This window comes from Onychomys torridus, chromosome 7 (assembly GCF_903995425.1).
Source record: "Onychomys torridus chromosome 7, mOncTor1.1, whole genome shotgun sequence".
NCBI lineage: Eukaryota > Metazoa > Chordata > Mammalia > Rodentia > Cricetidae > Onychomys > Onychomys torridus.
The window spans coordinates 61526209-61548148 of NC_050449.1; the positions used below are offsets into that span (position 1 = coordinate 61526209).

A 21940-nucleotide genomic window follows, 5' to 3' on the forward strand; every position below is an offset into this window, starting at 1 on the left:
TATCTATAGAAATTATAATGATTATTATTTTTTTTTTTCAGGCCTTGATTCTTCCTTTTCTCTTCAGTCAAAAAAGCAGTCACTTTTTGCCAGGCTGGAAAACATTATTGTCACAGATGTTGACCCCAAAACAGTTCATAAGAAAGTATGTAACACTGAACAGTTGGTATTATTGCACAGAGATTTTATTTTAAATATCTTATTTAAAAAATTAAATGTATTTCTGTGAAGATTATAATTACAGGCCTTTTATCCCTGGGGCTTTATTTTGTAATTGCTTTTCTAGGCAGAGTACATTGACATTTCTGTTTTTTCAGGCTGTATCCATAGTTGGAAATGAAGTTTTTCGTTTTAACCTGGATTTGTATCCAGATGCTACTGAAGGGGATTCCTACACTGACATGTCCACTGTGGATGGTGTGGTGACATTGCACGTTGGCTGTATTCAGATCGTCTACCTTCATAAATTCCTTATGTCATTGCTGGTAAAGTCACTATTTATATGTTTACATTTCACGTTAGAAGCCATTAAGTGTTATGATTACATTTGTTGGAAACATTGGGTTTTGGGTGGTGGATATTTTGATTATGCCCGATGTGTATGTATGTATGGAAGTAGCAGAGGAAAGTCCTCTTTAACACTTGAAGTCTACGTCATTGAATGGTTTTTATCTGTGATTGAAGTTACTTTTCTAGAACACAGAAGCCAACTATCTGAGTGTCAGAGCGTTGAGGATGAGTTTACCTCCACACCCTGCTCAGTGAGAGATCACTAGTCAGAGCTGGGCAGCTCGTGACTGAGGAGGGATTTCTTGATTCCTTCCTTTCATGAGAAGCAGGACTCACCTCGGAGGACTCTGGTGGAGGAAATTGCATATGTGCTAGCAGAAGGCCGGCTCACTTACACATGTCCCTGTTTCTGAATTTCTCCTTTTACATTTTGTCCACAGAGCTTCCTGAACAATTTCCAGGTGGCCAAAGAGGCCCTGAGTGCCGCCACTGCCCAGGCCGCAGAAAAGGCTGCCACGAGCGTGAAAGATCTTGCCCAGAGGAGTTTTCGTGTTTCTGTCAGTATTGATTTGAAAGCTCCAGTTATTGTCATTCCACAGTCCTCCGTCTCCACCAATGCTGTCGTGGTTGACCTTGGGTTAATTAGAGTTCACAATCAGTTCAGTCTGGTGTCTGGTGAAGATACCGTAAATCCTCCAGTGATCGACAAGATGGAGGTGCAGCTTACGAAGCTGAAACTCTCTAGGTATGCATGTGCAGTAGCTATGGTCTGAAGTGTATGGTCATGTCTCGTGATATTTGTGTACCCTGTTTCTATTACAAAGAACCGTTTTCTGATCAGCTGGAGTATATATGTGTATATACAACCTTCATATAGACATACCAATTTGTTTACATTTTCTCTAATTTCTATATATTGTTGTTCAAAACAGTGGCTGCTAACTGTTTGAGAATAGACATCTATACAGGTGTAATGGTGCATACCTTTAATTAAAGCATTTGGGAGGCAGAAACGGGTGGATCTCTGTGAGTTCAAGGCTACCCTGGTCTGTATCTCGAGTTCCAGGACAGCCAGAGTTACACAGTGAGATACTATCTTAAAAAAGATTGAGTGAGAGAGAATAGAATAATAGCACACACATCTTAGTCCTTTGTCTCTAATGTCTTAGCCTGTGTCTCTCAAAAGCATGGGCATTTATTCTTATGTCACCCATGATATAAATAGTAGTTTCTAGAAATTAATATTGGCATGCTATGTAGTGTGAGTCAATATTGAGGTTGTGTTAGTTTTTGCAGTGATGTCCACTGTTGTGGACCCCCTCACCCCTGATCCCACCCAGAATCACACATGGCACTCATTTGTGCCCTCCACTGTTGAGGTGATTTCTATACTAGTAGACCTTACTTCTATATGAGGTTGGTTGTTTTGAAGAGCACTGTCTGACTGTCCTTAGGAATGGCTGGTTGTCCATGGCTTCATAAGTTTACACATCTTGGTAGAAACGCTATGTAAGCATACTGTGTCCTCAGTGCTCATGCTGTGTGGCATGCGAAGACACAAGGAGATTTAAAAATGATTTTCATCATATCGAAGGCAATTCGATTATAAAAAAGTATAAAAAGACAATGACAGGCTAAGTCAAGCAGCTAACCCCTGGTGGGAGCTTTCTGAAATGCTTTAGAGACAGCTGTGCCTTCTGGTGTTCTGATTTCTCTTTGCCGCCACTTCCTCACTGCTGTTTCCTTTGGTCTCATGACTAACAAATACCCCGCTGTTCTCTGCTGAGCCACAAGCATGCCCGCTGAGGAAGGCACTCTCAGTGATTGTGTCATCCTGAGAGCATCACAGGGTGATTGTAATCAAGCCTAGAGTCCTTCCAGGTGTGCCAGTGCAGTCACCGCAAAGTAGATGTGACCCGGATGGGTCTGCTGCAGGCGTGAGATGCTGTTTTTTGAAATGGTGGTTATTCTTCTAAGTTGAAAGAGTGGATTCTAAAATCACAGAAAATTAGTGAGGGAACCACTGAGGGGGTCATTTACGATCTTGTGGGACATTATGTACTGTACATAATTGCCAGAATGTTATATGTACGAGGGGTAGAATTGTTTGTATATTATGTGGGTGGTAGGTAGTCTGGTAGGTCATCTCTACCACTTTCTCCACAAACACAGAAGTAGATGCATTGCAGTTGACTTTGGGAAAGGTGCACAGTCCCCAAGCAATAGGACCTTTCTGGTCCTTTGTCTTCACAGAGCACTCAGGTGCTGTGGCCCATCATTGACTAAAGAATTGTAATGTGACACGGACTATATTATCCCTAGACTAATATATTTCATCATTTCTTGTGGATCTGAAGCATTGAGAATTAAAAACCCAAACTAAACCTTTAGATCAGTTTTTCTCCTCTCTACAGTTTTAAGAAAAAAATGTTTTCTTAGCTGGGTGTGGTGGTACACGCCTTTAAATCCAGCACTCAGGAGGCAGAGGCAGGCAGATCTCTGAGTTCGAGGCCAGCCTGGTCTACAGAGTGAGTTTCCGTACAGCCAGGGCGATACAGAAAAATGCTGTTTTGGAGGAAAAAGTTTTCCTAATGGCTCAAGGTTTCTCACATGTTTTAATCTGTCTCTGTTAGTGGATTATAAGTTGAAACCCCTCAAGCTGCAGTGTTACGAATCAGTGTCTAGAGCAGCAGCTAGTGCTGGGCACTCTAATCGATGCTGTGGGTCATTGTCTTCTGTGATGGCCTGTGATGGTACATTCTTTCTCCCTTTTCCTAGGACAGCAATTCAGCCGGGCGTGTCTTATCCTGATATTCAGCTGTTGCACCCAATTAACTTGGAGTTTTCTGTAAATCGGAATCTAGCTGCAGATTGGTACCATAAGATGCCTGTTGTAGAAATTAAAGGGTGTCTTGATTCAATGAATGTAAGTACATGAATGAAAACAACTTTACTGTGGAAATTTGAACCCTGCAAGCTTTCTCATAAGCACCCAGGGGAATGCAGATTTTACTGAGTGGTGAAACTTCCTCCAACAAGGACATTAATCTCCCCAGTAGAATTTAATCTTCAGTTAAGTACTAGTAACTTTTGAATCTGCTACGCACCCATTGCAAAAATCTGTGCACAAATTAGTGTTATATTCTCTTTCACAATGCATATTATTTACACACTTGTTTTTAAGGAGGTCAAAGTATGCTTAAGGTAAACAATAGTACTCTTTAAGGAGTGAAATGCTGAGTTTCCGGAACTTGCTGTTTTAAAAATCGATCAGATTTCTTTAAGTACAATTGACTTTAAGTAAAAAGCAGTCAATAGAGTTAATATTGATTTGCAGATTTTATTACTTACATGTTTTATCATTTTATTTACAATTGTGAAAGTTGAAGTGAAGCAAGTGGTAAAATCTGTGGGTGGCGATTTTTCCACTTCTCGGTTACTGTCGGGATTAGTGCTGAGAATTTGCTTTCTATATTGTAGTTCTTTCATTGTAAAATGAATGTTTTGTTCGTCACCTATTTCACAGGTTAGTCTCAATCAGGAGGATCTTAATCTTCTGTTTAGAATACTGGCAGAAAATCTTGGTGAGGCCACTGGAGACTTGGATAAAGGGAAACCTAGAGTACAAGAGATAGGTAAGAGACTGGCGCGCGCGCGCGCGCGCGCGCGCACACACACACACACACACACACACACACACACACACACACACACGACTTCCTACAATTCCAGTAGCCACTGAATGTTTTCAAATCTAAATGGTTTCTTTTTTTAACCATAGTAGGGATTGAACCAGGGTCTCACATATGCTGAGGCACACGCTGTACTATTGAGTTATATGTCCAGCCTGAAACACAATAAATATGTAGTAAAAAAAAATACTTATTTACAAATTGTGATTTGTTTTACCAAAAAAATAACAAGATGCTGTTGAATGAAAGTAACTGGAGGTTATTGTCTCTTTTTAGCTAATCAGACAGTTGCCAATTATCATGTTTTCCAGACTGCTTGAACTCAAAGAAGGCCATTAAGAAGGGTGGCCATTAACTCGTGTGGATTTCTGTAAAAAGCACTAGTTTGTATATTTAAAAAAAATTTAGAACTCTAGGCTGTGGCATCATACTCTACCTGATACTTAAATAATACAGTGGTCAAGTATGAGAATTTAAATTATTAATAAATTATCGCCCTCCAAAGATAATAAATATAGTATTTTAAAATAAAAATAGCAGAAAGTTTAAATTATTAATTATGGCCATTTTTACTTAAATTAAAAAAGTTATAATATTTTAAAGCTGTTATATATATATGTATGAATAACACACATACATATATACACACATAATATATTATGCACACAAGATGTATCTTTATTTTTTTTCAAACAAACGTTGGCATGTGTGTGTGTGTGCCCACTGTGCTTTACTGATGTGTTCCTAAATTAGCGGTTGTAATTCTATATATGTATTTGCTCCACCTATGACCTTGGGCTATCCAGCCTAAAAGGGGCCTCAAGAGGTCAGGTACCCAAGCAAGAAGTCATGTACACAGGCAAGAAGTCATGTACACAGGCAAGAAGCATCCCCTCTTTGGGCTGGATAGCACAAGGTCATGGGTGGAGCAAATACCACTACACTTCCCCTTTTTGTCTAAATAAGAAGGTTCTAAACCTAATACAAACTGTATGCAATAAGAATGATTATCAAGTATTGTTCATGAGAAATAAAGGGTAATGACATAACAAAAATGGAGCTCCTTCTCTCCTCAAGAGGTCAGGTACCCAGGCAAGAAGCACTGCCTCTTTTGGGCTGGATAGACCAAGGTCATGGGCGGAGCAAATAACACTACAGCTGTGTCTTGACTTCTGTCTTTTTTTGTGTGTGTTGTTTTTTCAAGATAGGGTTTCTCTATACAACAGTCCTGGCTGTCCTGGAACTTGCTCTGTAGCCCAGGCTGGCCTCAAACTCAGATCCACCTACCTCTGCCTCCCGAGTACTGGGGTTAAAGGTATGCTCCACCACTGCCTGGTTCCCTCTGTCATTTTTTTAAAAATAGCTTCCTCATATTAGATTCTATTGAAGTATCATAATTTTTTGGATATTTCAGGTTGAGTTTTTCACTGTTAGCCATGTTGCAGTGAAATGTCCTTATGTATCTACTCTTCATGTGTTTCTGTAGGGCCACACTAGTGAAAGGGTATGCAATCTTTATTAATATCATAAATCTAATATTACAGGTTTTAATAAATTTAACTTAAAATTTAAAACTTTATTGTTTGAGAGTTCCATACATGAATTTAATGTGTTTTGATCCATTTAAACTTTGATGGCTTTAAAGGAACTTGTGCTTAGCACAACTGTCACTTTGTTTTTCTGTAGCTTTCTAATAGTTTTATCAGTTTTTTTGAAACTTTGCCCATTGACTGAGTGAAAACTATTTCACTGCACTTTTTTATTTATATAGGCCTAAGCATCGGCCTCCAGCTGTTTACCTTGTGCCGGATGCAGCATGTTCCTGTTCATCAGCATGCCTCCCTGTGTCCCCTCCCTGTTAGGACAGACCCTGCCTGCCTCATAATCCATTCCGAGGTCACTGCTACTCTGACTTGTGACCCTGTCAATGGCTTGATTTTACTTTTTCATGAATTTTATAAAGACGAAGCCCTGAGAAGTCCGCTCTTTGATGTTTGACTTCTTGTTTATGATTCATGAGATTCATTCAGCTGTCTTTTGTAGTGGTCTTTGCTATAGGGAATCCCTGTTTCTGCCTTGTGAGGCTGGAATCGCAGGTGAGCCATCACACCACTCGGGGTTCCTTATTTGTTTTCTGGGGATACACATTCCCCTCTTCTTGCTTTCAGGGCAGGTGCTCTAGCCACTGAGCCATTCCTGCAGCCCCTTACTGTGGGTGTCTTCTCTTGTGACTCTCCAAACCTGTTAACAGTTACTTTCATTTGAGGTGACTTTGGACTAAGATGATAGACAGACCTTTGCTCTCTGTACTGCCTTCCCAAAGGTCTTAATTCGTAGTGTAGCATGGTTTCCATGTGGGTTTCTAGTGTAGGTTACAGTGTAGGGCTGTGGTGCGGTGGTCAAGATGATGCGAATTGCAATAATGTAGTGACAGAGTTATGTAGTTGACAATGAAGGCTGTCAAATCAGACTGATGAACTTGGACTCCAGCGTTCGCATATGGCACTAGGCAAGGTGACAAATTCGTGTAAAAAAATTAACGTGTTCATCTGTGGGATGGGGACACTGAAGTTTTCTCCCCAGGGGGGTGTTTTAAGACTTCAGCGGGATGGTCTATGCATAGCTTCTTGCTCAGTGTCTAGAACAATGTGTGAGGGTGCAAATATAACAAATGATAGCTGTATTATTTTTGTGTGTTATCGGTTAGAAAACAGTTGTATTGCCCTTCCTGGTATGTGTTTCAGAACAGCATCATAGCCATGGAGCTTTTCTTTTCCTCCCTAGACTGGCATACCTGGCCCCTTTCCTTTCTTAGCCTCATCTCTAGTTACCCACCTCATGCCTTAGCCATACTACAGTCCATTTTGTTTGCATACCCTGTCATGTGCCATCTCTGTATGGTTTCCCATCATTTCTTGCCTGTGTGGGTGCTTCGTCTGTGTTAATATTTTCTTCATCTCCCTCACTTCTCACTGCATTTTATGTATAGCCTATTAGCATTTGCCTGTTTCCTGTGAATAAGTATGGCTCCATTCTTCCAGTTGGCTTTCAGCCTGTGTGTCTCTTTACTAAACCATGAGCTTGCTAAGGCAAGAACTGTTACGGATTTGTGGATCTTCAGAGTGCTCATGCATGTTTACAGCAAGTGTTTGTGAAAGAAAGGACCGAATAGAAGCACCTATTTCTGTTTACCATCTTTAGGTGGGACGAAAGCATGCCGAGAGGTCTCCATGCCACAGGGCGTACACACCACGCAGGATGCGTCGCCAGCCAGAGTGGAAGAGACCAGATCCATAGACATCATTAATGTACTGTTAAACTTTGAAATTAAGGAGGTGTGTATGTAATTTTCATCCCCTTTTACGAAGTGCGGTGAACAGGTTATGGATATTTCTGTTGTTTCTATTAAGCTAACTTTGTAGATAATTGATATGTATGAGAAAAATCTTAGACTGTTAATGTGATAGATAGTGTGTGCTTTAAACTTTGAGGACTTACTGAGGACCCGTTATGTTTTAGGGATCCAGTGTTTTTTAGAGAAAGTGGAAGAAGTTCCTGTAACTCCCTTTTTAGTCATTATATAGGATGTTGGAATGTGGCTTGCTTTGGATTTTCATGTAAGAAAGAGGGAAATAGAAAAATCTTTTACAAGTAAATGTTAGGAATTCTCTGTAGAATAAAGCACAGATTGTGCACATTTAAAAATGCTGTATTACTTCAGTGTGGGTTTTCTTCTTTATCTGTTCTACTGCTGTCCCATGTATGTGCCAGGGCTAAGGACACATTAGAAGATGGATTCGAAATACGTTTTTGTATTTCCATTAAAAATAGGCTCAGGGTAGGCTGCTTTGAGAGCCTGTGGTGTAGATGGTAGTCCTGGGCATCTGAGCAGGCTGAGAGGGCTAGGGAAGGTGTCTGAGGAAGTGGAGTTTGGAAAGAAAAGTAATAGTTTGAGAAAATGGAGTGAAGGAAGGGCCTGGGGTTAGGTAGAAAGGGTGGGCATACATAGAAAGGGATGGGCATAGATAGAAAGGGTGGGCATACATAGAAAGAAAGGGTGGCAATACATAGAAAGGGTGGGCATGGAATACGTACGCTCTATTCCTAGCATTTTTTATATACACTAAGACAACCTGTGGACCTGGTTGGGCTGGAGGGAAGGGATTTGTGCTTGCCAGGTGGGTATTTGTGTTGTACTGTCACTGTATACAGGGAGACTGCCACCTAGTGGTTAGAGGCAGGAGTGCTGTGAATGACCTATTCTGCTCAGGATAGCACCTGGCTAAGTAGTCCAAAGTTAAGAAGCCTTCCCTGAGGATTTGTGTGAAAATGAGCTGCTGCTTTCAATAGAATTTCATACAGGAGTTGTTCAGTTAGGATTTCTAGGATTGGACCACTGCCTGCCTCCCTTCCTGCCACTCTCTCATCCCATCCCCACTTTTTTTTTTTTTTGGTACTTCACCTTTGAAAATCTCTAGAAAACAGTGGTGATGTCTCAAAAATCTGAAATGTATGTAAGGTAATTAACAGTAGGTGATTTTCAGGCTCGGAATATCTTTCCCTTGTGTGAGTTTCTTCATAGGACTATGTGTAGTTACTCAGTCCTTACTGTTAGTGTGTACTAGTGAAGCAGTTGGTGGTAATCCACCCTCGTTCTTTCAGGTTGTGGTGACTTTGATGAAGAAAGCGGAAAAGAAAGGCACGCCCTTACACGAGCTGAAGATCCTGCATCTTGGGATGGAAGCCAGAGTAAAAGCCCACGCCATGACTGTTGAAGCTTACCTGAGAGAAATTAGCATGCGGTGCTTTGATTTTCCTGGTAGGTGCGCAGGCCCTTCTGTGGAAAGGCAGTGCAGGCCTTGTAACCAGCATATAAACACAGGGCTGCATTCTGCATTCTGCCTGCTGGGTGTGTTCCTTACAAAGACCCCTTATGAGAATTCGTTTGCTAGGAAGCCTAACTTTACATGGCTTTACTTGCACATTACAGGAATGTTAAGGTCTGTTCTAAATGACATTGTAAAAAGCGAGTGTGCAACAAAACGTAAATATATAGAAGGAGACACTTACCTTCAGCTGCCAGTCCCACTTCCTCCCCAGGGACTAGGAAGTCGCTGTTCAGTGGGTAGCCTGGATTTTTTAAGTTCACCGTTGAAGTTTGCAGCTCTCTGAATTGTATCGATCCCGTTTGTTTAAACTTGCTAAGGACTCTGGATCCTCTTTGAGAAGATAAACTCGGGTTGCGAATAATCCCTTCTGGTGTTTTGTAGCTGCCGTGCCTCGTGGTAGGGTTTGTGACGGGAGGGTCACACCTGCGGGCCGAGTGTGTGAGAGCTGTTGCTGACTAGAGCTGTTGTGTTGTGTTTTCAGTCTTGCACCTTTTCAACTTTGCAGTTTTTCAAAGCTAGGCTTGTCGAGATACGATTTGTGGACAGTGTAATACGTTTTTCCGTTTCGTGTACAGTTCTCTTGTTAGCATCTCTGTGTAACTGGCTGGTCCTGGTTTACAAGATGTTTGAGATACTGCAGGGATGACATGGATCAGATTTGCCTTTTCCTTCCAGATTCTAAAGGCGAGCCTCTGTACATTGTCAACTCCTCTAATGTGTCTGATGGAACCCTCCTGAAAATGCTCTTCACTAAGGTACCACCTGTTCTGGTTTCATTCTGTGCCTGTGGTAAATACTCTGACAGAAAGGCAGTTTAGTGGAGAAAAGATTTGTCTTACCTTACAATCCCAGGCTGTATACAGTCTGTCATTGTGGGTGAATCAGGACAGGAACTTGAAACACCCGGTGACATCACATATCCACAGTCAAGAGCAGAGAGATGAACACACACATGTTGCCTGCTCGTTTGTGCTCAGCTCATTTCTCCACTATTACTGTTCTTCCCTTGCCTAGGGAACGATGCTGCCCATATCAGTTCAGACAGTCCTATGTGCACATGCCCACAGACCAGCTTAATGTAGACAGCCCTCAAGGAGACTTGCTCTCCAGGTGATTCTAGGTCTTGTGAAGTTGACAATCAAAGCTAAGCATCACAGTACCTCATTTCATTTCTGTAGTTAATATCAGAGTAATTTATATTCCCCTCATACTTAATATTTGGATTCCACTCCTAAGTTTTTTTTTTTTTCAGTCAAAGTTGGTTGATGATGAATTATGGAAGCATGTCAAAATCGTTTCTACTCCACTAACTTAATGAGTTGCTCTGGGGCTGTTGAATAAATGGGAGTGGACAGTTCAAAGCTGTGCCATATCCTGAAGAGAAGCATGTTATAAATGAGATAGCAGCCTTTTCCACTTTTGGATGGGCTCACCTACTTAGATGCACTGACATCTCCAGGGTAGGAAAAGCAGTTGGAGATTTTGCATCTGTAGAATGTAGAGCATGTTTATGTGGTCGGTTTTGAGGGCACATTTTTATTTGCCTGCAAGAAACGTGTTTGTCATCTCTTAATAGCATACTTTAAGATGTGAAATATGTGTGTTTTCCAATGTATGAACTTCTACTGTTTTTAACTCAGTGGTTTAATTATCAACTGCTTATAGGCAGACAGTGATGGGCCAGAGTTTAAAACTGTTCATGATAACACCAAGCGGAAGCTGAAGGTAAGGCTCTTCTCATTCATTTTTAGACTGGGTTATTGATGATGAAATGGAGCTGCATGGCCACTTTCAGCTGTAAGATGCAAGACCTAAGATTGGGATTGGGGGCAGAAGTAATAGATTGAAAGTTAGTGCATATAGAATTGAAAAAACAGTCTTGCCCAAACTTGTTTCTAAAAGGATTATTTTAAAATGTGAATGAATTATTATTTGTGGAATATACAAATAATTTTTATTTTGGGAAGATTTTGCTCACTTTAGCCTACTGCAGTTATTTGGCCTGATGTTGATGGCAGTATTGAACATTTGAATTCTGTATGGGCTTTAGGTCTAGAGTAAGGATAGGATAGAACGTGGCCTAGTATGGACACACAGTCCATTTGAGCTACGTAGTCAGTGTAGGAATGCGGCCGTCTCTTTATTTAAGCCTCATCAAGCTTGGCTGAGGTTAGAATCATGTCTGCACTGGGAGTGGGCGGAGCACTGGTTTGTTGTCTGGTGAGGACTGACAGTATAATAGTAATAAAAAGGATTAAAATGAAATTAGTCATTCATTCTTAGACTGTGACCCCAGTGACACGATCATCCCCCTAGTGGTGTGACCATCCCCACAGTGATGGCGTGACCGTCCCCACAGTGGTGGCGTGACCGTCCCCACAGTGGTGGTGTGACTGTCCCTGAAACCCTCCTCTCTGATGTTCATGCCTTAGGTTTCGTTCTCATCTTTGGACTTGGTGCTTCATTTGGAAGCTTTACTTTCCCTTATGGATTTTTTGTCATCTGCTGTCCCGTCCTCCGACCCTTCCTCCTCTCAGAAGGAATCAGAGCTGAAGCCACTTGTGGGGGAATCCAAGAGCCTTGCCATCAAAGCCGGTACCAGTCTTTCCAGTACACTCTCATAGAATAACTCGTGTATACGAAGCTAGGAGAAATGTTAACACCCCGATGTCCCCTGTGTCTGGCAGATGACAGTGGCTTCTGCAGAAAGTGGCTTCTGCTCTTACAGGAGAACATGGCAGTTTATTGAAGACTTTGAAATAAGTGTTCCTAGTAACCGGGCACTTCCTTCCAGTGGTCCCGCTCTCCGGCTCTTACATGAACTAGAATCTGTAGGTTCTTTACTTTGACACCTCTTTGCAGCCTTCTGTCCAGTAGAAGTGAGAAGGGAAGAAGCTGAAAGATGGCGACAGTCATGCACAGCCACAGAGGCCCACTTCGGCCAGTGCTGCCGTGCGCAGCCATTGTGAGTTCCTTTTGGGCACTGAAGGAGGATCTCACAGAAGGGACAGGTTCACCCCGACCTTTCATTTCATCCTTGTTTCAGTCACACATAGAACTTGGTCTGTGCTCACCAGGTACATGACTTATAGTCTGAAATACTGGGTATAAAATACCAAGTGAATAAAGAACATGTGCCTGATTTTTTAAAAAGATTTATTTATTTATTATGTATACAGTGTTCTGCCTACATGCATGCCTGCAGGCCAGAAGAGGGCACCAGATCTCACTACAGGTGGTTGTGAGCCACCATGTGGTTGCTGGGACTTGAACTCAGGTCCTCTGGAAGAGCAGTCGGTGTACTTAACCGCTGAGCCATCTCTCCAGCCCATGTGCCTGATTTTTAATTAAAATGTTTACTTATTTTTTTAAGATGGTATAATAAGTTTCTGATTATTCCCAGGTTGAATTATGTCTATTTTACTGACATCTTAAGTATAAAATTTTTAGTACTCTTCAGTCCAAGGATCTGAACTTTTAAAACCATAGGAAAATAGTGTTGTTAGAAGCAGAATTTTCTCTTCTTTGTTGTTCTGATGGTGTCCTGCTGTGTAGCCCAGGCTACCCTTGAATTCTTGATCTTCCTGCCTCAGCCTCCCAAGTGGGAGAGTGTTCTAAATGTGGCCACCACACTTTACTTTTTTGTCACAATGTGTTTAACACATTAATGTCTTTAAGAGAGAGTGTTCTTAGAAATATCATCTCATTATAACATACGCATAATCCATTTATAGCATAGCTGAGGGAATGGAGGACAGGGTTCAGGCAATCTTAATCCAACCGAACTGTTCTCTAGTTTTGCTCCACAATTTGACTTTATGGTTTGTTTATCCTGCACCAAATGTTGAGAAAGAAAACAGCTTGTCATGTTAGGGTTAAAAATTGAGAGCCCTATGCTTTTTGTGTATAGGAAAGTTCTGTTTCCTGCATGGAGGACGGAGTTGTCAAAAAAATTAAGCCTGTTCTGTTGTGATTCTTTTTTATTTGTTTGGTTGTTTTGAGATAACATCTTGCTATATGTAGCCCAGGCTGGGCTTGAACTCACTGTATAGCTCAGGTTAGCTTCAAACTCAGGCACTCCTTCCACCCTAGCCTCCTGAATGTAGGATTTGCTACCATGCTTAGCTTGGCTGTATTCTTGTGTACACATTTTGTGATTTTTTTTTTAAACTTTGGTGTATAATGTGCTTTTCTTAGTGACTCTATCATAGAATTACTTATGGACCCATAGCATATAATTTAGAGAAACTGGGTTGGTTCTTCAGTTATAGAACATGTAAATGACATCGTAAATAATATGAATTTCATTGACTGTTCATTACTGTTTAATTTTCATGAACTATTCTTTGATCTAGTATGTCATGTGACTAGTTAAAAATTTTGTACTAATCAAATTCTAGAATCTAATTTAGAGAGTTTCTTTTCCTAGAAGAAAAAACAGCCGGGCGTTGGTGGCTCACGCCTTTAATCCTAGCACTTGGGAGGCAGAGGCAGGCGGATCTCTGTGAGTTTGAGGCCAGCCTGGGCTACCAAGTGAGTTCCAGGAAAGGCACAAAGCTACACAGAGAAACCCTGTCTCCCTCCCCCCCCAAAAAAAAACAAAAACAAAAAACAAAAAAGAAAAAACAAAACTGCAGGAACATGTCTGCTTAGTGAGTAGCACCATCTAAGTGTTGTGGTTGCCTTTATCCATAACTGAAGGCCAACATGCTGGATTTTATATGAGTGGCAAAATCCATATTTATATTGTCTTGATAGAGATGTTAATGGTTCCTTTTGCAGATTATATGCAGATTTATTAGTGAACTTAACACTGTGTTTTACTGTCTTTGTACATTACTGACCACTGATTTCCACTGCTTTTCAGTGCCCAGCACTTCTGAAGGTGATGTGTTTGATTTGAAGGTCACAGCTGAATTAAATGCCTTTAACATCTTCGTTTGTGATCAGAAGAGTAACATAGCAGATATTAAAATACATGGTAAGTAATCATCCTTTCATAGTAGTTTGGAAAGTTGAGTAAGATGTGTTTATATTGAGACTGTATACAAGCTTTGAACAAATGGTACTTTAAAGCAATAGAGGTAAACTTGTTATGCTTCATTGCTGACTTGAGATGGTCCTCACACATTCAAAAAATTTTAGAATACATCTGAGGCTTATGTTTTTATTGTGATTGCATTTTCAGAATAAGATAACTTTAAACAGGTGAATATCATAGTAACTCTCACAGTGTAAAAATGAAAGTAATTTTCCTTATATCTTGAGCATACATAACATTGCAAAATATATTTGTGAAAGACAATTTTTGGTTTGTTTGTTTGTTTGTTTTTCCCTGTAGAGCAGCCCTGGCTGTTCTGGAACTCACTCTGTAGAACAGGCTGGCCTTGAACTCACAGAGATCCGCCTGCCTCTGCCTCCTGAGTGCTGGGATTAAAGGCATGCGCCACCACTGCCCAGCTTGTGAAAGACGTTTTAAACTTTTTCTGTCGTCAGCTTGAGTTGAGACTTCAGCCTCGGTTGTACAGTAGGTTCCAGGAAGCCTGTAGTGGCTCAGACCTTGAAGCTGACCACTGGCCAATGTAGAAGAAATTAATTTAACTTTCTCTACCTTCCTTCCCCCTGTAAGTGGAGACACGGTTGTTATGAGGGTGACATTTAATACTTTTATATATGTGTGGACAGTTCTGGAAGGTTGGAAAATCAGCAACATTCAGTCAATACGCCTGTAGCTGTAGGCAGTCTCCCATGAGGAGCAGTGGTTTTCAAACCTTTATGCCTTTGATATCATGAGCATGACAAACTTTTTAAAATTTAGACAATTATAGATATAAATTATTGTAGAAATAATTCCTAGCCATAAGATGATGCTTATTACAGTTTTAATAACATGTATTTGTGAAGTGCATTGGAAAATACTGTCTCCCCAAGTGAGTGGCTCTGATCTCACCAATGTATAGGATATTGTTTTCAGAGAAATGACAATTGATTTTATTTAAAATTCAGTGGCTTTTATTTTTTAGATTTTTCTTGACTTTTATGGACAAGGTATATACTGTCTTTCTGACTTTTTAAAAGTGGTAGAGTCCCCCCCTTTTTTAGGTGTCTCATACATGGGGAGTGATTGTGTTGTTGTGTCTAGTAGTAATTTTTATTTACCCTGTGTCAGTTGTATGTTAATGCATGTAAGCTTGCTTACAAAAAGGAAGTATTTATGAATGGCGTATCTCCTGTAGGAATGGATGCCTCTATTTCTGTGAAGCCAAAGGAAACTGATGTGTTTGCCAGACTTGAGAATATCATAGTTATGAATGTTGATTCACTGTCCATTCACAAAAAGGTAATTCCAAAGCCCATTTCCTGTTGCAGTGTGTTGTTTGGGGTCCAGATGCCGCCGTTTATTTGTTCACTGTGCATGTGGTATCTGTTTGACGAGTTGGGCATACTAGGGCTGGAGCTGAAAATGGAAGGTCCATTTCAGGTCGTAAAGCCCGCTATGTGATTTGAAAAAGTTACTTCTGGGAAGTTTAGTGATGGGCAGGCATTTATTAATGAAGTGATGTTTGTAGGAAAGGGATATGCTGACAGATGTTAAAGATTGAGCTCCTGTGTTGTTTTTCACCTGTCAGGCCCCTGAGTACAGAGGGTCCAGTGACCAGGATTCTGTAGCTCTGCTGTCATAACCAATTGTCTTGTAATGTCAGGCTGTCTCTATTTTGGGAGATGAAGTCTTCAGGTTCCAGATGACTCTGTACCCAGATGCCACAGAAGGCGAGGCCTATGGCGACATGTCTAAAGTGGATGGCAAACTTAGTCTCAAAGTGGGATGTATTCAGATTGTCTATGTTCATAAATTCTTCATGTCTCTTTTGGTAAGCTTATTTTTATTTGCATTTATTCCTCGTGGAGGCCTAAATATTGTGGCCATGTACCTGAGTCTAGACAGTTAAAATTTTCACTAATAGGTGTGTTTATTAGCCTTCCATCACTGTGACAAGATACCTGAGATTACAGCTTTGAAAAGACTTACTTGGACTCTGAGCTGAATAGGTCCATGATTACTTGGCTCTCTTGTTTTGATGCTTATGATGAGGGAGACCATCCTGATGGAGGGTCTATGCTGGGACAGGACTGTTGACTTCATGGCTGCTGGGGAACAGAGAGGAGCGATGGGGCCCAGGTTCTAGTGTCCCCGTAAAGAGCATGTCCCCAGTGGCTGTACTTCCTTCTGTCAGGCTCTACTCTCAAAGTCATGGTGCATCAGTAGTGTCACAGCCTGGTAGCCCAGTCTTCAGCACAGGATCTGTGGGGAACATTTAAGATTGGGTCTGTAATAAGGGCTGTATAATAAACACCCAAATGCTGAACAGAATGTTCTAATTAGGTAAATATTTTAAATGATGGTAGACTGTGGGAGTCCAGTTCTGACCTGCTCCCACCTTTCAAAGGGTTCTTGGGTGGAGGAGAGAGGAATTAGGAAATATTAGGTAGAAAGATAGAGATGATAAGAAAGACAGAGACACAGAATAGCTTTGGCAGGGTCCTGGGTCAATACCTAGCTGCCAAGAGCTTTATTCAAAAGTGCTTTTTATAATATGCCAAGGGGAGAGGCAAAAGACCTCTCCCTTGCAAGATCAAAGCACACCTTACAGCCAAGTGTAAACCCTTCCAAACACCTGGTAAACACACCTGTGGCCAAATCATCCCATTATGCAACCCTGCTGGGTAAAGCAAGCTCAGATTCTCTGACTCTGAGTAAGGTCTCACTAGATAGCCTCTGTGGGCCACCACAGTAAACCAACTGGAGCTTTTTTTTTTTTTTTTTTTAAATTACTCTTTGTGTATGTGTACATGTGTATTGTGTGTTGGCATGCATGCCACAGCATACCACTTGCAGGCCGAAAGACAACATTGTGGAGTTGGTTTTCTCCTACAGTCATGGGTTCCAGGGATGGAATTCAGCTTGCCAGGCTTGGGCGATAAGTGCCTTTACCAGTTGAGTCATGTTGCTGGCCCCCAAATGGGAGCTTTAATCCTTGTTTTGAACATTAAAAACTGTCATTCTCAGCTGGGAGGTGGTGGTGCACGTCTTTAATCCTAGCACTTGGAAGGCAGAGGCAGGCGGATCTCTGTGAGTTCAAGGCCAGCCTGGCCTATGGAGTGAGTTACAGGACAGCCAAGGCTACACAGAGAAACCCTGTCTAGAAAATCCACAAAACAAAACAAAGCAAAAACTATCATTCTCCAGTATTTTTATAGTTACATTTTGGTATTTTATTTTTATTTATGTATGTATACATACACACATATGTATTGTTTGTTTGCTTTTTAATACTTGTTTTTTTTTTTTTTTAAATGCATAGGATCCCATATAGCCCACACTGGCCTCAAGTTCACTGTGTAGCTCAGGATGACCTTGAATTTCCGTTCCTCCTGCCTCTACCTCCTAAGTGCTGGGACTAAGGGTATACTCCACCACACCAAGCTATTATTTTTATGTATTTTATTGCTTGTATTATTTGATATTGCTGTTTAGGGCTTTTCAGTATTAGTTGTTTGGTAGAATGCCCAAAGGTCATCATGTAGGTGAAGAACAAATATTGAAACTTAGAGTTTTGATTGTGTTTGTGATGAACCAGGCCATGAAATTCTTATTTTTGCTATCTCTGGTACACTACAAAATCTTCATGAATAAGCTGTTAAAGCATTAGTTGCCAAGAATAAACTTTATCCTCACATCCTGAAAGCACAGAGTGGAGCCTGCTTCGGGATAAAGCACTGTCTAACATCCTTTTCATTTAAATTCCAGTGTAAGAAGCCTGGTCATTCTGAGGGAAATGGTTGCTTAACTCAAAAATAACATTTCTCTCACATGCCCTCTTTATTGATCTTTCATTCAGAGTAAATACTCCTGCAGGGTTTGGGGGTCTGTGTCTACCTGTCATTCTCTCCTCACAGAGCTTCCTCAACAATTTCCAAACTGCCAAAGAAGCCTTAAGCACAGCCACAGTCCAGGCTGCTGAAAGAGCCGCATCCAGCGTAAAGGACCTGGCCCAGAAGAGCTTCCGGCTTCTGATGGACATCGATTTGAAAGCGCCCGTCATCACTATCCCCCAGTCTTCTGCGTCACCTAATGCCGTTATAGCAGATCTTGGCTTAATTCGCGTGGAGAACAAATTTAGCTTGGCTCCTGTGGAGCACTCCTCTCTTCCCCCAGTGGCAGAGAAGATGAGCATCCAGCTTACTCAGCTGAAGCTCTCCAGGTCTGTGCATCAGCTAGCTTTCTATGCATTTTCATGAATTTATTTTCACCTACAGTAATCCCTGTGCTGATTCACAATTCTCATTCTGTGTTTATTCCAAATTAGGAAACTGACTCCTGCTTTCTGGCCAGTAGTTAATAGTAGTATGCTTTGTAGGGCCTGTGTTTTGTCTTAATAATTTTACAATATGGTTATTTTTCTCATTCTTTAAAAACGGTTATACATAATAATTAATTAATTAGAAAATGATTATAAAATTAAAATTTCCTAATGAGGAAGGGGCGGGGCACATGCCTCTAATCCCACTTACTTAGGATGTTGAGGTGGGAGAGTCATGAGCTCACAAGTTTGAGATGAGCTTACCCAACATAGTGAGACTTTATCTCAAGATAGAAAAAGAACTCTATATTTAGTAACATTTATTTTGTTTTTCTTAGTTATACATAGCTATTTATTTTTCTGTGTGAGAGAGTTATCTTCCTGAATTGTAGTATGATTTAAGATGTTCACTCCTAAACCTTGTAACATTTAGGAGTTTTCAGTGAAGCATGCCAGAGTCCTTAAGTCAGAATATGAAAGCCTTGACTCTGGTGAGCAGCAGTACCCACGTGGTTATGTAAACAGTGGCGGATAAACTAGAAATGGCTGTATATGTTCGTTAACTTGTAGATTTGATATGTTTTCTCTTGAGTCTGGAGAAATAATACCATGTTAAGGCTAAATACACAGTGACTTTGTTAATGGTTTGGTTTTGGAAAGGTCTGGCGTTTGCTTACACAGCATTATACTAGTGCCCTATCAGACAGTCCTCGTGACAGTAGACACATTCATCAAATCTGATTCAAAGTTTATCTGAGTGTATTATTTCAGATAGCTGTGCATATAAGTCTGATTTATTCTGATGGGTTGATGTATGAAAAGAAACATGTTCTAAAATAATCCTGATCACAGCTTTTGAATGTTTAGGAAAGTGTTATAAAAGCATACAAAATATAGCATTCCAAATTTTACAATATAAGTTAAAAACTATGTACCCACAAGATTTACAAGAAATCTTTGTTATTCTTTCAGAACTGTTTTACAGTCTGACTCACTTCAGCATGACATTGAAATCTTAAAACCAGTGAACATGCTTTTGTCTGTTCAGCGGAATTTGTCAGCAGCGTGGTACACAGAGATTCCAGGCATGGAGATAAAAGGAAAACTTCAGCCCATGCAGGTGAGTATGTACGTTGTAGAAAGTTCTGAGTAGGCTTGTATTGCTCACAGTGCAGTTTCTGGTGTGTCTGAAAGCCAACAGTGAGGTCCTTGTCCCACACTGTTCTTTATTTCACTTTAGCTAGATACTTGGTAAAGCCAGGATGAAGCCTGAGATGAAGCCTGTGGGGAATCTACTGAAAACATATATATTTTTTAAATTAGAAAATTTGATTAAATTCTTTTTTTTCGAGACAGGGTTTCTCTGTTTAGCTTTAGTGCCTGTCCTGGATCTCTGTAGACCAGGCTGGCCTCGAACCCACAGAAATTCGCCTGGCTCTGCCACCTGAGTGCTGGGATTAAAAGCGTGCGCTACCACCGCCTGGCTTAAATTCTTAGTGTAGTAAAGTTGCCAGAGAATTCAAGTGGTATCACATTCAGAACAGAAGCATTCTTTCTAGTTTAGGGATGTGTTATTGGTGCATGATTTGCATGAGTTAAGTTATAACAGCTTGACCAGTATTGCACTGTATAGGGACCCTCTTTTATTTAGAAATAGTTATTTGAGTAGGCACGTGCATTTCTTTAGGAGGCAGCAGTATTTTCTGTGGCATAGTTGGGGTGTGTCCAGGTTTCTGAGGTCAGGGGTGAAACCAGGAAGGTATCAGTGGATGACCCCAGCACCATGTTTCCTGGAGATCACTTCAACCGTGGGGCCACACTCTCAGCATTGTCCTCCAGAGGTATGGGAGGGCCACCTAACAGGTGATGCAGTTTCTCAAGTTAGCTGCTGCCCAGGCAGGCCTGAGATCCTGGGTGACATCACAAGTAGGAAGTTTTAAAGTTGATGCCCCACGTATTACCAGAGGACTGGCTTGGGATAAGCAAAACGTCCTTGGCTATTACCTGGCACTTCCTGTTCCCCCATCATCATATAGGCAGGAAGCTAGATAGTGCTTGAAGAAGATGCATGTATGTGTTTTGTTTGACGTTAAATGCAAATGCTTAAAACAACTCATGCACAAGTGCTTCTATAAGCCTTGAGGACTTGTGTGTGCTGGGGGAGGGCGGGCTGCCCAAGGAGAAGGATGAGAAGCTTCCAAGCAAAGCCTGAATTAATGGAGCGTAATCGCCTGTGGTAGTCTCACTCAGTCTGGCTGCTTCATGTTGTGCAGCTCTCCACTATAAACATGCTATTACTCATGTCCTAAAGATTAAAAAAGATTTGCATTAAAGAAGCTGAGAAACTTGGCTCCCACACAGCTTGAAGGCATAGAGCCGATACAGATGGTTCTCAAGAGCCCTTTATTCTTTTTATCTCGCATGCCCTTTTGTGAAGGAGAAAAGGGAGATGCTGCTTTCCTGGTATGCATGATGGCTTAGAAAGTACTTGGTGGTTGGATTAGTTATTATTGCCAAGCTAACCATAGGTTTTGTGTATGTCCAGTTGTGTCTGTGCGGAGAACAGAGCTACAGAGAAAGAGAACATCTCAGTTCTGGTGGAGACCAGACACTGAGCACCTCCCTGTATTGAACTTGGAGGGAAGCAAATGGTAGCAAAGGAGCTAGTGCTGGATGAGATGAGAGAGGGGCAGAGTGGAGACTGGAGTGAAGCCTAGGAGTAGGATGGTGTGGTTCTAGGTCAGGCAGGAAGGGCATTGGGTTCCAAAGGGTCTGGCTGCACTGGAGGCGTGTGTCATCCTAGATAAGATGAAATACTTCTCTACTGATGCTGTGGTCTTAGCACATGCATTCTCCTCCACCCCCCCCCCCCCCCCCCCCCCCCCCGTCTCCCTCTCCCTCCCTCTCTCAAATAGATGAATTAGATGAATCATTCATTCCTGAAGCTATAAAGACATAATATTCTGTTTTTTCTTATATCATGTAAACAAATTATTGGTGGTTTTCAGGTTGCTCTCAGTCAAGATGACTTGACAGTTTTAATGAAAATTTTGCTGGAAAACCTTGGGGAAGCTTCTTCACAGCCAAGCCCTACCCAGTCTGCACAAGAGGCTGCAAGAGTGAAGAGAGATCCTCGGAGTGCGCCTGACTACCTTAAAGGTAAAAGCTGATGAAGAGTTTTGTGTTGGTATTGAACAATTAACAGCACCATACAGTGTTCTGTTAGCTCTGCAGCACGGTGCTGTGAAAGGATCCAGTATTCTTAGTGTTTACTGTGGAAGGTCTGCTGGAGTTGGGGCTCCTATTGAAGCTCCCTTGGGTAGGTGTACACATTGTCTGCGACAAGGGCACAGTCAGTTGTTCTTGCCTGCATAGTGAGTATTTGCCCTTGGTTTGTGGAAGCTAAATTTGCTGAATTCACCGGGCACTGAGGTGGGCTAGGTTGAGAGAAAACACTAAGCAGGCAGGTAGTGTAGTAAGATGCCAT

The 21940-nt window shown here is 41.3% G+C and overlaps 1 protein-coding gene across 3 annotated transcripts in view; it reads left to right on the forward strand.

Moving 5' to 3' along the window:
• Vps13c (vacuolar protein sorting 13 homolog C) overlaps window positions 1-21940 on the forward strand; it is a 160202-nt gene that overhangs the window by 79640 nt on the left and 58622 nt on the right. For all 3 annotated transcript variants that reach the window (XM_036193188.1, XM_036193189.1, XM_036193190.1), the window contains 16 exons: window positions 42-145; window positions 318-485; window positions 951-1255; window positions 3289-3436; window positions 4037-4145; window positions 7404-7537; window positions 8865-9021; window positions 9767-9846; window positions 10757-10816; window positions 11524-11686; window positions 13959-14072; window positions 15328-15431; window positions 15796-15963; window positions 18050-18354; window positions 19426-19573; window positions 21462-21612. In XM_036193188.1, coding sequence (XP_036049081.1) covers window positions 42-145; window positions 318-485; window positions 951-1255; window positions 3289-3436; window positions 4037-4145; window positions 7404-7537; window positions 8865-9021; window positions 9767-9846; window positions 10757-10816; window positions 11524-11686; window positions 13959-14072; window positions 15328-15431; window positions 15796-15963; window positions 18050-18354; window positions 19426-19573; window positions 21462-21612 — 2418 coding nt within the window. The remainder of the gene's footprint in view (window positions 1-41; window positions 146-317; window positions 486-950; window positions 1256-3288; window positions 3437-4036; window positions 4146-7403; window positions 7538-8864; window positions 9022-9766; window positions 9847-10756; window positions 10817-11523; window positions 11687-13958; window positions 14073-15327; window positions 15432-15795; window positions 15964-18049; window positions 18355-19425; window positions 19574-21461; window positions 21613-21940) is intronic.